This window comes from Arachis ipaensis, chromosome B5 (assembly GCF_059453495.1).
Source record: "Arachis ipaensis isolate K30076 ecotype BB chromosome B5, ASM5945349v1, whole genome shotgun sequence".
NCBI classification, from domain to species: Eukaryota; Viridiplantae; Streptophyta; class Magnoliopsida; order Fabales; family Fabaceae; genus Arachis; species Arachis ipaensis.
Genome location: NC_142440.1, coordinates 32,668,588 through 32,683,314, shown reverse-complemented (window position 1 = coordinate 32,683,314; position 14,727 = coordinate 32,668,588). Strand labels below are relative to the sequence as shown.

Sequence of the window (14,727 nt, the reverse complement as noted above, 5' to 3'; positions counted from 1 at the left end):
ACATACATGTACTGATATTATATATTCTTATAGATATTAATTTAAAAAAAATTACAATTCGTATACTAAAAATCAACTATTCAATCAATTATCATGTATATTTATATTTTTATACGTATATAAGTTTAATACAAATTAATCACTCATGTCACGTGTTTATCAAGCACTCACCTAATGCTCAATTAAAAACTCAAATCACTCTAGTTGCATCATCAATTCCAATTCATCGCGTCATGCTTTCTTCTTTTCTCATGATAATGAATTTTCTTCATCGTATCTTGTTACCTTTTCTTCTCAACGTATCAAGAATCATCGAGTCTCATCAACAGTGTGATTATCTTTATTCGACTTGCTCCATTTTTCTTACAACATGAACCATCATTTCAATTCTCATTCTTTGTTTTTCTAGTCAATTTTATTTTCTCTGTTTTTATTATATTTTGATAGTCGAATTTTAATTCTTTTTTATTATGCAATTTAGCTAAAATTGTAGTGCAGAGCCATGTAGTAGAAGAAGAAAAAAGGAAACCATTGTTAAAATTGATTCTGGTGCTGCCATTGTGATACCTTCAGATTTGATTTACATTTTTATTTGCTGTTTTTAAGGCGAGTTTTTTTTTTTTTATTTTTTTTTCACCGCCTATTTTTTATGTATGGTAGGGTATGTTGATTTTTAGGGATTGGAGTAAAATAAGGTATTTTATTGTCCATGGCATGCCTCAATTAATATAGAACTTGATCATACTTTCATGATGTATTCTTGAATCATTGATTGAATCCAACATGTTCCTATTGATTTCAATTGCATAATCTACATTATTTATAGGCATTATTATCTATTGCATTGTGTTTCTAAACTTCCTTTATAATGCTGTTTATGCAGAAAATCTCGTTTACCAAGGATAAGATTGGGACTACGTCAAATTATATATTAGACAAACTTTTTTTTTCTTTTAATATTTAAGTGAAATTTTGTAAAGTCGAATGAGAAAAAAAAAACACATATTATAATATTATATAATAATTGGATTTTTAAGTTTGAGTTTTGGCTTTAGAATCCTAAGAATGTTAATTATAATTGGAATTACATATCGTAATCAAACACACTATAAATCATAATACAAAATTCGATTATAATCATACGCGCTCAAAATAATAATCAAACTTAACAGTTTAAATTCATGCTACGATTAGAATATAATCAAGCACACTCTAAATTATAGTACAAAATTATAATAAAATACACTTTAAATCATAGTACAAAATTTTGTTATAATCAAACACGCTCAAGTTAATAATCAAACTCAAGAATTCGAATCAAAGTTCAATGCTATATTTGAATTATAATCAAACACATTCTAAATCATAGCACAAAGTCCAATTATAATTAATTACGTTCAAGATAATAATCAAATTCAAAAATCCAAATAAAAAATTAAACTCATGCTACAATCAAATTATAATTAAATATTAATTTGAATAAAAACATACAAGGAAGAAAAGAACGAGTAGAATACATAAAGATAATTTTTACCAAAATTTCAACCCCATAGTGTCATACAGCAAGTATTTCTGAAAAATCTTTTTATATTAATGTTGAATAAGCGATAATAATTATGCTTCAAAACTATGGAGTAGTAATTTGGAATGGTGCTAGTTTTCTATCTCTTTGTCTTTTTGGTTCTTGCTTCACTACAAGAGGAGTGTACAATTCTTTTTTTTTTTTTTTTGGATTTAACTAATATGAGCACATAATAAGTTTATTATTAGTAAAATTTTTTAAATGTTTTTATTTAATAAATGTAATACAGATATATTAAAAATTTAATTTTTTTTATATTTTTAATAAAAAATTTTTTATTTTATAATCTTAACATGTGCCATTAAGACACATGATAAGAACATATGATAGATAAACTATTTTTTTTCTCTTTTGCCCTTAAAAATTTCCTTGTTTTTTTCCTTTTCTTTTTCCCTTGATTTTGTAATTTTTAAGGGCCAAAATCTTTGTTCAATAAATTATACATTATTGGATGAAACTGACAAAGCTTAAAATACAAAAAGAAACTTAATATCAAATAAAAATAGCTCTGATTCAGATATGAACGTCGAATATAAATTTGTTGCTTGTTATTCTTAAAATAGGAAGATTGGTCATGGTTTCATATATAATATTGTTAGTCGAAAATAACTAAATTCAAAGAATGAAGTGATTCGATATATAAAGTGAGCATTGAAGTAGAAATTGGTATCAAAGGAGGTGTATTTAGGGACATCGAGTAAGAGTTCAATTGGCATGAGTTTGATTGGCACAGTAAACTGAGGAGTTACTTGAATAAAGAAGATCGAAGATTTTCAAAATCAAAGGTTATCTAACAACTGCCATACGATCAAGCAAAAGAGCGAGAACGGTTACTAATGTTTACGCACACATGGGGATGCCGTTTCAGGATTGATCAGTTGAGGAAAATGGCTATAAATATTAGAAGGCTCGAAAGTACAAGGGTTGGAACTTGGTTTCAAAAATTATTCACGCACACTCACATCCCAGCGACTTTCTGAGTCTGCTTCGAGTTAAATTTCTGTAGGGTTCCTTCCACTCGTTTTTACTTTTCATTTATAATTTCTGCAAAAAACTTTATTTTTCATGTTCAATTTATCTTTCAAGCAACTTTAATTTTCTTGTTAAATTTACATTTCAAGCACTTTTAATTTCCATGTCAAAAGTTCTTTGATTCAATCGAAGGCGTTTTATCGCACTGTTTAAATTCAATGTAAGTCATTTCTATTTCAATCAATTTTACTTTAAAAAATCTTTATTTAACACCTTTTCAATCTTTCCTTTTAAATATTGTCTGATTCGAGGATCTTTGATGCAATCTTAGAAAAATTGGTACTCGCAAAAAGAGCAGTTGGTTTCACTCCCAAATCATTAGAATCGAACTACCATCAATTTGCTAAAAATCGACAAAACAAATTAGCACGCCCAGTGGGACAGTTTTAAACTAAAGTGTGTCAGATGATTTTAGTGTCATTTGGTGTATGCGACTGAGAAGTGGAAGAATTATTCACATGGCTGATGAAGTGTCGAATGTGAATGGTGGTTCGTTGATGAGCGAATAATTTATACGCTTTTTGGAATTGTTTTTACATAGTTTTTAATATGTTTTAGTTACTTTTTAGTATATTTTTATAGTTTTATGCAAAAATTCACATTTCTGGATTCTACTATGAGTTTGTGTGTTTTTCTGCAATTTCAGGTATTTTCTGGCTGAAATTGAGGGATCTGAGTAAAAGTCTGATTTAGAGGCTGAGAAAGGGCTGCAGATGCTATTGGATTCTGACCCTTCTGCACTCGAAGTGGATTTTCTAGAGCTACAGAAGCCCAATTGGCACGCTCTCAATTGCGTTGGAAAGTAGACATCTTGGGCTTTCCAACGATGTATAATAGTTCATACTTTGGCCGAGATTTGATGGCCCAAACTGGCGTTCAACGCCAGCCAGAGACCCTTTTCTGGCGTAAAACGCCGGAACTGGCACCAGAACTGGAGTTAAACGCCCAAACTGGCATCCAAGCTGGCATTTAATTCTAGAAAAAAACTATGCACGTGTAAAGCTCAATGCTCAGCCCAAGCACACACCAAGTGGGCCCCGGAAGTAGATTTCTGCACTATCTGCACTTAGTTACTTATTTTCTGTAATCCTTAGTAACTAGTTTAGTATAAATAGCACTTTTTACTATTGTATTCAAATCTTATGCCATTTTTCACATTTGGTAGGCTGGCCATTCGGCCATACCTAGACCTTTTTCTCTTATGTATTTTTCAACGGTGGAATTTCTACACCTCATAGATTAAGGTGCGGAGCTCTACTGTTCTTCATGAATTAATGCAAGTACTATTGTTTCTCTTTCAATTCACGCTTACTTCTTCTCCAAGATATACTCTCGTACTTAATTCAGTTAAGTCAGAATGAAGGGGTGACCCGTGACAATCACCCACTATCTTTGTTACTCGCTTAGCCAAGATCCGCGTGCCTGACAACCACAAGCGGTCTACATGATGTTCACCGTAGTCATTGGACGACAGCTGGAGTATAGTCTCTTGGGTCTCTGATCCACGGATTTGACTTGCCTCTCCTGACAACAGAGCATTCGAATCCATAAGATTAGAACCTTTGTGGTAGAGGCTAGAACCAATTGGCAGCATTCCTGAGATCCGGAAAGTCTAAACCTTGTCTGTGGTATTCTGAGTAGGATCTGGGATGGGATGACTGTGACGAGTTTCAAACTCACGAATGTTGGGCGCAGTGACAGTGTGCAAAAGGATAGAGAGATCCTATTCCGAGAAAAGTGAGAACCGACAGATGATTAGCCGTGCAGTAGCTGTGCCTAGTATTTTTCATCCGAGACGAGAGATCCGACAGTTGATTAGCCGTACAGAAACCGTACCTGGACCATTTTCACTGAGAGGACGGATGGTAGCCATTGACAATGGTGATCCACCAACATACAGCTTGCCATGGAAGGGAGCACGCATGATTGGATGAAGATAATAGGAAAGCAGAGGTTCAGAAGCAACAAAGCATCTCCAGACGCTTATCTGAAATTCTCACCAATGAATTACATAAGTATCTTTATTTTAATTTACGTTTTGTTTATCTTTCAATTATCAAAACTCATAACCAATTGAATCCGCTTGACTAAGATTTACAGGATGACCATAGCTTGCTTCAAGCCGGCAATCTCCGTGGGATCAACCCTTACTCGCGTAAGGTTTTATTACTTGGACGACCCAGTGCACTTGCTGGTTAGTTGTACCAGAGCTGTGAAAAGTGTGATCACAATTCTGTGCACCAAGTTTTTGGCGCAGTTGCCAGGGATTGTTCGAGTTTGGACAACTGACGGTTCATCTTGTTGCTTAGATTAGGTAACCTTCTTTCTTGTTTCAACCTTTATTTTCTTTTCAAAAAGTTTTTAAAAATATTTCAAAAAAAAAAAGTTTTCGAAAAAAATGTTCTTCTGAATTTTTAAGAATGAATTCCACCTTAGAGCTTCATGATGATATGTTGAAGCTTGGCTTGCTATTAAGCCATGTCTAATCTTTTGGACTGAAGCTTCCACTTATCATTGCAGCTATTGGAGGAGCCTTTGGATTCTCATTTATAATTCTGTGCTAAAGCTTGGCTTGCCATTTGGCCATGTCTAATTCTTTTAGACCGAAGCTTTAGACTAACATTGCATGAATCCTGGAATTCTTATTAAAAATTTTGAATTTCTTTATTTTCTTTTTCCAAAATAATTTCGAAAAATTACAAAAAAAATTTAATAAAATCATAAAAACCAAAAAAAATTTTGTGTTTCTTGTTTGAGTCTTGTGTCAAATTTTAAGTTTGGTGTCATTTGCATTTTTTTAAATTTTCTTAAAATTTTCGAAAATTCATGCATTATGTTCTTCATGATCTTCAAGTTGTTCTTGATGATTTTCTTTTTTTGATCTTTACATTTTCTTATTTTGTGTCTTATCTTGTTTTTCATATGCATTTTTGAATTATTAGTGTCTAAAATTTAAAAATTTTTAAGTTTGGTGTCTTGCATGTCTTTCTTTTCTTAAAAATTTTCAAAAATATGTTCTTGATGTTCATCATGATCTTCAAAGTGTTCTTGGTGTTCATCTTGACATTCAAAGTGTTCTTGCATGCATTATTTGTTTTGATCTTAAATTTTTATGTTTTGTTTTATTTTGTTGTTTTTTCCTCTCCTCATTAAAAATTCAAAAGTAAAAAAAATATCTTTTCCTTATTCTTCTCATAATTTTCGAAATTTTTAGTTGACTTGGTAAAAAATTTTAAAATCTAGTTATTTCTTGTTAGTCAAGTCAAAATTTCAATTTAAAAACTTTATTTTTTCAAAATCAATTCTTTTTTATTTTTTTTTATGATTTTCGAATTTCATTCTTAGAATTTTTCAAAATCTTTTTCATTTTTCTTTTAATTTTTTGAAAATTTTAAAACTAATTTTTCAAAATTTTTTTCTTAATTTTAATTCATATTTTCGAAAATCCTTGCTAACAATTAATGTTTTGATTCAAAAAAATTCAAGTTTGTTACTTTCTTGTTATGAAATGTTCAATCTTTAAATTCTAGAATCATATCTTTTAGTTTCTTGTTAGTCAAGTCATCAACTTAAATTTTAAAAATCAAATCTTTTTAATTTCTTTTTCAATTCTTTTTCAAAATAAATTTCAATCATATCTTTTTAAAATTTTAATTTCAAAATCTTTTTCTAACTTCTTATCTTTTCAAAATTTATTTTCAAATCTCTTTCAACTAACTACTTGACTTGTTTGTTTTAATTTTAAAAATTTACTATTTCTTATCTTTTTCAAAATCACCTAACTGCTTTTTCACTTTTCATTTTCGAAAACAACTAACCACTTTTTCAAAATTCTTTTTAATTAACTAATTGTTTTAAATTCTAATTTTATTTTATTTCTTTTAATATTTTCGAACACTAACTAAATAATTAAAATAAAAACAAAAATATTTTTCTTTTATTTTACTTAAAAAAAATTCGAATACTCTCTCTCTCATCTCTTTCTATTTATTTTATTTATTTACTAACACTTCTCATCTAATAATTCGAACCCTCTCCCTCTCTCTGTGTTCGAATTCTTCTTATTCTCTCTCTTCTCATTCTTCTATTCTTCTATTCTTATACTCACATAAAGGAATTTTTATACTGTGATATAGAGGATTCCCATTCTCTCTTTATTCTCTTCTTTTTCATATGAGCAGGAATAGGGATAAAGACATTTTTGTTGAAGCTGATCCTGAACCTGAAAGGACTCTGAAGAGGAAGCTAAGAGAAGCTAAAGCACAACACTCCGGAGAGGACCTTACAGCAAATTTCGAAAAAGAGGCAGACATGGCAGCCGAACCTGAGAACAATGTTGGAGATGCAAGGAAGATGCTTGGTGACTTTACTGCACCAACTTCCAACTTCTATGGAAGAAGTATCTCAATTCCTGCAATTGAAGCAAATAATACTTTAATTAAAAATTATAATTATTTTTTTTAAAATAAGTACACATTAAAAATTAATAACTAACTTAATCATATCAACAATAATTCATATGAGAAATTTATAACTTTATGACATTAAATACTAAATTATAAATTAACAAAATATTAACAGTGTGAATCGAATTAAAAATAAAACCTTAAAAATAAAACCATAAGTAATAATCCAATAACTTCAATTTATATTTTAAAAAAATTCTAAATTCCAAACATAAAAATCGAAAAGAACCAAAAGAAAAATAACAACTCAAGAAAAGACAATATTTTTACCAAAACAAACATATATTTAGCATTATTCTATTAGATAGACTCTAAAATAGATTCCAAAACATGTGCATCCAAATTCTCAAGTTTTATTCTCAATCTTGATCTTCTTGCAAGTTGAGGTATCTCCTTATACTTTCGAATCTTCCGACTCCGAGGATAGTCGCTTGGTTGGGGTAATAGCATTTTCCAACACTTCGGATTCATCATTTTTCACAACTTCATTAGAGAATTCAAGCAACAAATTCTGTATAAAATACTACGATAAATTAAAGACTTCCTTCTCACATTTGATTTTATCTCAATAATAATTTTTAAATAAAATAAAGATCTAACTTTGAGAAAACTAACAAACAAAAAATTCATTTTTTGAACAAATACCTTAGCACCTTCTACTTTCTCTCCTTTAATAATTGAGGATGCCTTTGAAGTTAGAAGCAAATCACTGGTGTAGTCAACATCCTAAAATTATAATTAGTTATTAATTAGTATTTATAAATTAGATACTACTAATGATCAAGAAAGAGAAAAATAAACTTAATTTTTAATAGAAAGTATACTTATAACTGTAATCACAATTTGAATAGGGTAAGCCTTTTTGAATTTATTTATGAGGTCCACATTATCAGTCATCTTCTTAACTTTATAAGAAGGTGAAAAATGTGGATTATCAGATATTTGAACTTCAACAATGAAAAGGAAGGTCTTATCAATTAGGTTGAGTAAAAGTGTAGGTGTATCTGATAGATTTCCTTTCTGCAGGGTATTATATAGTATATTAATAATAATAATATAAAAATTACCTTTAAAAATATCTTCACGAATGTTTTTAGAAATAAATATTGGTTAGAACCTACCAATAAGAGTGGATCAAGTATCTCTATACAACTCTTTCCCAAAACTTGTTTTGCCTCCTTGTCAAAGATTATGAAATATGCACAATCAGAGTCATCAATGACACCAAGCTTTATTTGGTACCTGCTTAATAAAATAAAACAGTATAAAAAAAGGCTAAACATAGACTTATTCAATATCTAATCCATTGTGATTAGACTTTAAATTAAAAAAATAAATAAATAACCTTAGAGTTATGGATAAAAGGAGACGGTGAGAATTAAAATACTACGTTAGATAACACATAATATTAAACTAAAGAATTAAAAAAATTATATACCCACCTATTTTTAAATTGGATGACATTTGCTTCTTTAAGATTGAAGAACATCTTTGTGCCATACATGAAATTCTGTAAAACATTTTTTTTTGAAATTTAATTTAATACAAAATGAGTAAAAACTCACATAAAAAATAGTAAAAACTCATATAAAAATTCACATAATTATAGATAAATATTACCGTTATATAATTTCACTCTAACAAATTGTAAGACCACAACAGTTTCATCTTTATTGTCGAATCCCAAAAAAGCATTTAATTCATGTGTATAGTTGCCAAAAAGTGCACACTCTATTATTTTTCTATGTTAAATAGAATATTTAATGTTAAATATATTTTTATAACAAAATAAACAAAAAATAATTACAACTAAAAAAGTAACTACCAATAAAATAATATCAAATTATATATATTTTTTATATTTTATATTTAAAAATTAACAATAAAATTAAAACGTCAAACACAATTTAAAAAAATTAATAATTAGTTTATTAATTATTTTCAACTCATAAAAAAACCAACTACCGAAAGAATGCTTTCTATTAAAATTCTTTTTAAAAAAAAATTTAAATACTTTTTTTTCAAAATCAATCCGAACTGATTTTTCAAAAAATTTAAATACTATTAATAAAAAAATGTGCCTTTTTTTCAAAAAACGTTGTCCTTCAATAAAAACGTTTGTTACTTATTAATAATATTAATAAAAATATTCATAACAAAATAAGTTAAAATAACAATTTAAAAAGATGCGAATATCAAAATTTTTAGATTTATAAAAATAAATATATGATTATCTATCATCAATCTTTAATTCAATAATAGTGTACTTAGTGAATTTGCCATCCTTTTCAAGTGTCCTCTCATTCCCAATTTCAGCAAGATATCTAACATCTGAAATGATTTAAAATAAAAAAAAATTGTTATCAATAAGTTCATTAAAAACAAAATACAGCCGAAATTATCAATAAAATAAATAAATTTATAAATAAATTATACTTTTTCTAAAACAATAAACTTACCAACTAAGTAAGTGTAATCGTACCAGGAGCATTGAGAATGTCAAAACTCACAAAATTAAATCCATATCGTGGGATACTTGATAATTCTAGAAGTCTGTACACATTAGTACGTCAGTTTAAAACTTTAAATTAACCACATACCCATGATGTGTAGTCTTGAAGTTACTCTCATTGAGTCCAACACTAAAATATCTTATTTGGTAAGATATTCCTTTCTTTAGCAAATTTACGGATCGAGACACAAGAGCCCTCTTAATCGAGGCGTGTATTTTTTCTCCCTAGAATTGATAAACAAAAATCAAAGATAAATTAGATGAGGATAAACAAAGAAATTTAAAATATAAATAATATAAATTGAAAATAAAATAAAAAAATATTAGTAGAAAACTCGCGTCTTGATCAAGCCAAACCATCTCAATTGAGTATGGCAATGAAGAATTTTCGTAACTTAGTAGTGTCCATGACCGTATCACTTGTATACATACACCCAAATCTAGAGGACTAATTTAGTACTTTACCCTAGACTTTAAATGTATGTAAAAAAAGGGGTTTGATGTACTTTAATTGTGGTGCTACACATATCTCATAACTTATTATATTTTTATAGTTGACGCATAGTTAAAATTTTTTAAATTTGATTGACTTTAATTTAAATTTGAATTAAATTTGTAGATAAAGTAAATAAACATATTAACAATTTTTAAAATTCTAAATTAACATAAATATATTTAAATTTACGTACGTAGTTGCAATTTTTTGAAAAAAATCTACAAAAATTTAAAAGTTAGTACTAAAAAGAATCAACAAAATTTTAAAAAATAGTGTTAAAATTTAAAAAATAACAACCTAAATAAAATAATTTAAAATTTAAAAAATAACAACCTAAGTATAACAACCCAAACAAATAATTTAAAATTTAAAAATAACAACCTAAGCAAATAAACTCCCAGACTCAACGTATGAGCGCTCTATTAGTTCCCCATTTGTATTACTATAAAGATAAACTAAGAATGAATTAGGTCTTTCATTGGTTTTCAAAACTGCGGCGTTAAATTTTAGTTTCTTTAATTTTTTTTAAACTATACTTTATGTTTCTAAAAATTTGGCAAAATTTTTTTTATTAAATTTTATTTTGTTTTAGTTTTGTCTCGAAAGCCCAATGAAATCCTAAGCCACAACTGTATTACAAAAAGAATGAAACTGAAAAAATGTGAGAATGGAAAAAAATTAACATAAAGAAGAGGAAGGCTAATGGATTGGACATAGAGCTTGAACTTAGAATAGCACCTGCATATTGCTTAGGCCCTCTAAAATTTGATTTACACACCTAGCATAATTGGGCACAAGATATTACCTTTGGTGCTGGAAGTAAGCAAGCCTGCACAACATTTAAAGAAATAATAAATAATAAATCATTTTGTTGGCAACTAGAAGCCTGTGACAAAACATCATAAGATGCAGATAACTTCAAAACTAAAACTAAAATCAGATAGAATCCCCTGCTACACATAGAAGGTAACTTCTTTGTTATTTTAAGCACACCAGGAGAAGTGCCATAGTTAATAGTCCCGGTATAGGGTACTTCACCGTAGTGTCTAAATAAAAATATATAAATAAATAACTGGATGGTCTGATTTAAAGTAGTATACCAAATCCAGTGTCCAATTAACATGTTCAAAAGAAAAATGAATATTTAATTTTAATAATTCAAGCATAATAATAAGTTTTGAATTGATTCAACATCAAGGAACACAATTACACACAAATTTCAAATTTCTTGCAATACGGATGCACCACAGCATGCTTACTTGTAAAGAGAGATGAGAGGCCCAAGCTATTTCTTGCTTAAGAGTGGTCTCAGAATCCATCCTAATGGTTTCATCTTCTGAATCCAAATCTATCCACGAGCTAATTTTTCCTGAAAATTTGCCATTACATATTGAGAAGTTTCATGAGTGGTGAATCCAACAGTTTAGAAGCTTCACTACCAAAATAAATATATAAATAGCTTATTTACTATGAATAGAATAATATTTAATTGAAAATAACACACACAAAAACTAATAATTGTAACGAAAATGACTAAAAATTATATGATAAAATATTAATAAGTGTGAGTTGTACCAGTCTAAAAATTAAAAGAAAAATAAGCCATAATCCAATCAGATTTTAAACACCACAGACTAATTCAAACAGCTTTCCAAATCACTTGTAAGGATAAGGAATGCCAATAAGAATAATATAGAACTCATACCAACAACATGACTGCTCTACTGGGATGGACTCATGACCAGGTCTGACCCAGCAAATGGTAGAAGACCAGACTCTGCACTATCCTTTTGAACTAAACTTGGCCGATAAGCAGGATCCATCTGAATTGCACCATTAAAATCATATAAGCCCAAAGCACACTAAGAAACTAGATGTGTCAGCACCAGAACACAAATTATATAATAAAAATCCAAAAATTAAAAATTAGACTTTACACACACCAGTTATCATTTGCAAGATAGCAGATAAAAACAAACAAATGAAGCTTCAATGGAAGGGAAGGATTTCATCAGGGAACTTTATTACATATTTAAATATTATGTCTCTCTAATGTAGTCTAACAAGCTCTTCAACCGAAATCAAGTTGAAACGGCTTCCAAAATAAAGCATTAGACAAAGTTTCTTTTGGTAAGCATACTGACCAGTCACATATGAAATGGCAGCATCAAGCCGCTATATAACTGGCTAATTGGCTACCGTAGGAAACACATCCAACACAATGCAAGTCCGCTACTCGTCTTCGAAAAGCTTAAGACACTAATTGTTTTCTTCGAGTAACTCATATAACTAGGAAATCAGTGAACTGAACATAGTTTCATGAAACCATTTCTTAATCAGCTTTCAGTTACAATATCAGCTAGATTCTTCATTAACTACGTTTGGTGACAAATTTTTCAACCACGCCAACTATTTCTTCGCGTTTACAAAATTACTTGATTAATAACTAAAAAAAAGAAAGAAAACGATTAAAAAAAATCAACTGTATTGGTAAAATGTAGCTCAAGAGACCCATTCAATGTAACTCCAGAAGCTTCCAATAGAACAAGCAATGTTTCATCGTAAAAGGCCCCATTGAACAAGATTTCACTATAGGTGAGCTTACTGACCAATCACACACAGAAAATGCGCGCAACTAAAAGTTGCACAATGTGAGTGGCTAATTGGCCACCGCAAAAACCTAACCATTTCAAAATGCACCCTAAAACTAAGTTAGTTGGAGTTAGTTACAGTTAGTTAGTTAGTTAGTTAGGAGACGAACCAGAGGGGCAATAAAGAAATCGAAGCCACCGGACGAGAGATTGAAAGCGAGGACGTGTGGCATATCATCGTTGAACTCCGTTTCGATGCCACAATACCGTGACTCGCTCTTGTCACCTTGCCTTTCTCCGAGAGGCATTTTCGCTGAGCTACCTTTGCTTGGTTTCAGAGAGAAATGTGTGAATAAGAATAGCTGTTTAAGAAGAATGAGTAATACTATTACTGAGCTAAAGTGAAGAGCTATGAAGGAAGAATCATTGTTGAGTCAAGGGAGAAATTGTGTTGACCTGAATTTGAATTCTTTAAAGTTTGAATTTCACTCAACAGAGTAAAGTGTAATTTTTCTTTTTGAATAGTCTCTTTTTCATATTTATTATTGGTCCAACTTATAAAATTAATAATGAAAAATCATACTTTACTTTTTAAAATGAAATTTAAACTTTAGAAGATCCAAATCCGTTGAGGCTAAGAGGAAAAAAGGGATTTTGGCAAAAGTGTGTTTGGTTTAGCCCTTAAAAGTTAAAACATCAAAAGTTTCAAAAGCATATTTGGAGTTTCTTGAACGTTTTTTTTTTTTGAACTCACGTGTAATTTTGTTTTTAAATTTATGTTTTCATTATTATTTTTTGTAATATAATTTATTAATATTATTAGATAAAATAAATTAAACCAAAATATTAATTATAAATAATAATAATAAATTATAAATAATAATAATAATAATAATAATAATAATAATAATAATAATAATAAATTATAACGTATAAAAAAAATTACTCAAAAATATTATATAAAAACATATACTAAAAAAATATTTTAAAAAAATAAATATACTTAAAAAATAGTACTATAATTTAATATAATTTTTTTAATAATTATCTATCTAAAATTAATTTGAACTAATATTATTTAAATAATATTTATTTTATTAAAATTAATTTTAATTTAGAGTTATCAAATATAAATTATGTTGACACAAACTCACTTTTACTTAAAATTAATTTTATAAAATCACATTTATTCAAATTTCAATTTTACAAACGGTCAATCTAAATACATACTAAAGCCAATGAACTATAGTTTAAATGGCATAATTTTTCCATTCTTACCTACAAGTCTGTCGAATAGTCTCATTTCTAATTTTTGAAAAAATAAAAAAAATCTAAACAGATGCTAGAAATTTTTTTTATTGTTCATGATACAGAAAGTTGAAAATGAGCGAAAGGGCCACCACCAATGCGGCAATGCCAATACCCGTTAGGGTTCTGATTCTTGGTTAGGGCTTTCGGCTTCACTAGTGTGGGCTTATTAATTTTTTTCCCGTATATTTTTGACGATTTTTAGATGTTGTTATACATACAAATATTTTTATAATCTAAATTCACACAAGTTTAGCCAAAAAAAAACTATGAACACATATGTTATCGCTTTTTTTTTCTCTGCATTTTTCAGTACAGAATTTTTTGCTAAAAAACACATCAATTTATTGACATAACATATAAAATTTTATACAAAACACTGAAATTTTTGTACATAACAAAAAATTTATCAATATAATATAAAAATTTTATATATAATACATAAATTTTTATTTATAACACAGAAATTTTGTCACATATCATAAATCTTTTTAAAAGTTTTTATGTTATACACCAAAATTTCTAGAATATATGTGTATTATTGGTTGAGTATTAATATTTTAAATATGTAATCCTTAAAAAAGCTTCTATATCAAAAAATGACATGTGTACCATTGAACTTGGATGAATAAAAAAAGAATTAAAAAAAAACTTATGAATGAGCAATGTATAAATTATTAAAAGAATGGTTGCATAATAGTAGTTGAAGTAAGTGCGATGCACAAAAATGAACAGACGTT

The 14,727-nt window shown here is 28.4% G+C and overlaps 1 protein-coding gene across 3 annotated transcripts; it reads right to left on the bottom strand.

Moving 5' to 3' along the window:
• Nucleotides 1–6,630: 6,630 nt before the first annotated feature.
• LOC110271876 (uncharacterized) lies at nt 6,631–13,032 on the bottom strand. 3 transcript variants are annotated; one of them, XM_088488776.1, is made up of 9 exons: nt 12,850–13,032; nt 11,794–11,911; nt 11,348–11,457; nt 9,540–10,917; nt 9,348–9,411; nt 8,523–8,590; nt 8,202–8,322; nt 7,726–7,806; nt 6,631–7,025 (listed from the first exon to the last, which is right to left on the bottom strand). In XM_088488776.1, exons 6-9 carry the CDS (start codon nt 8,582–8,584, stop codon nt 6,981–6,983), a joined length of 309 nt encoding a protein of 102 aa, XP_088344902.1. In that variant the 5' UTR covers nt 8,585–8,590; nt 9,348–9,411; nt 9,540–10,917; nt 11,348–11,457; nt 11,794–11,911; nt 12,850–13,032; the 3' UTR covers nt 6,631–6,980. The 3 variants fall into 3 exon arrangements, with proteins under 3 accessions (XP_088344902.1, XP_020979165.2, XP_088344901.1); XM_021123506.2 differs by lacking the exon at nt 6,631–7,025 and adding an exon at nt 7,425–7,591; XM_088488775.1 differs by lacking the exon at nt 6,631–7,025 and adding an exon at nt 7,425–7,591 and having other exon boundaries at nt 9,681–10,917.
• Nucleotides 13,033–14,727: the final 1,695 nt, after the last annotated feature.

Excerpts from the sequence above, each read along its gene's own strand:
- LOC110271876 (XM_021123506.2), bottom strand. The coding sequence starts at position 8,584 with ATGTATGGCACAAAGATGTTCTTCAATCTTAAAGAAGCAAATGTCATC. Across the intron at positions 8,323-8,522 it reads GTCATCCAATTTAAAAATAG|GTACCAAATAAAGCTTGGTG; the intron begins GTGGGTATATAA and ends TTTATTAAGCAG. Across the intron at positions 7,807-8,201 it reads TACTTGATCCACTCTTATTG|GATGTTGACTACACCAGTGA; the intron begins GTAGGTTCTAAC and ends TTATAATTTTAG.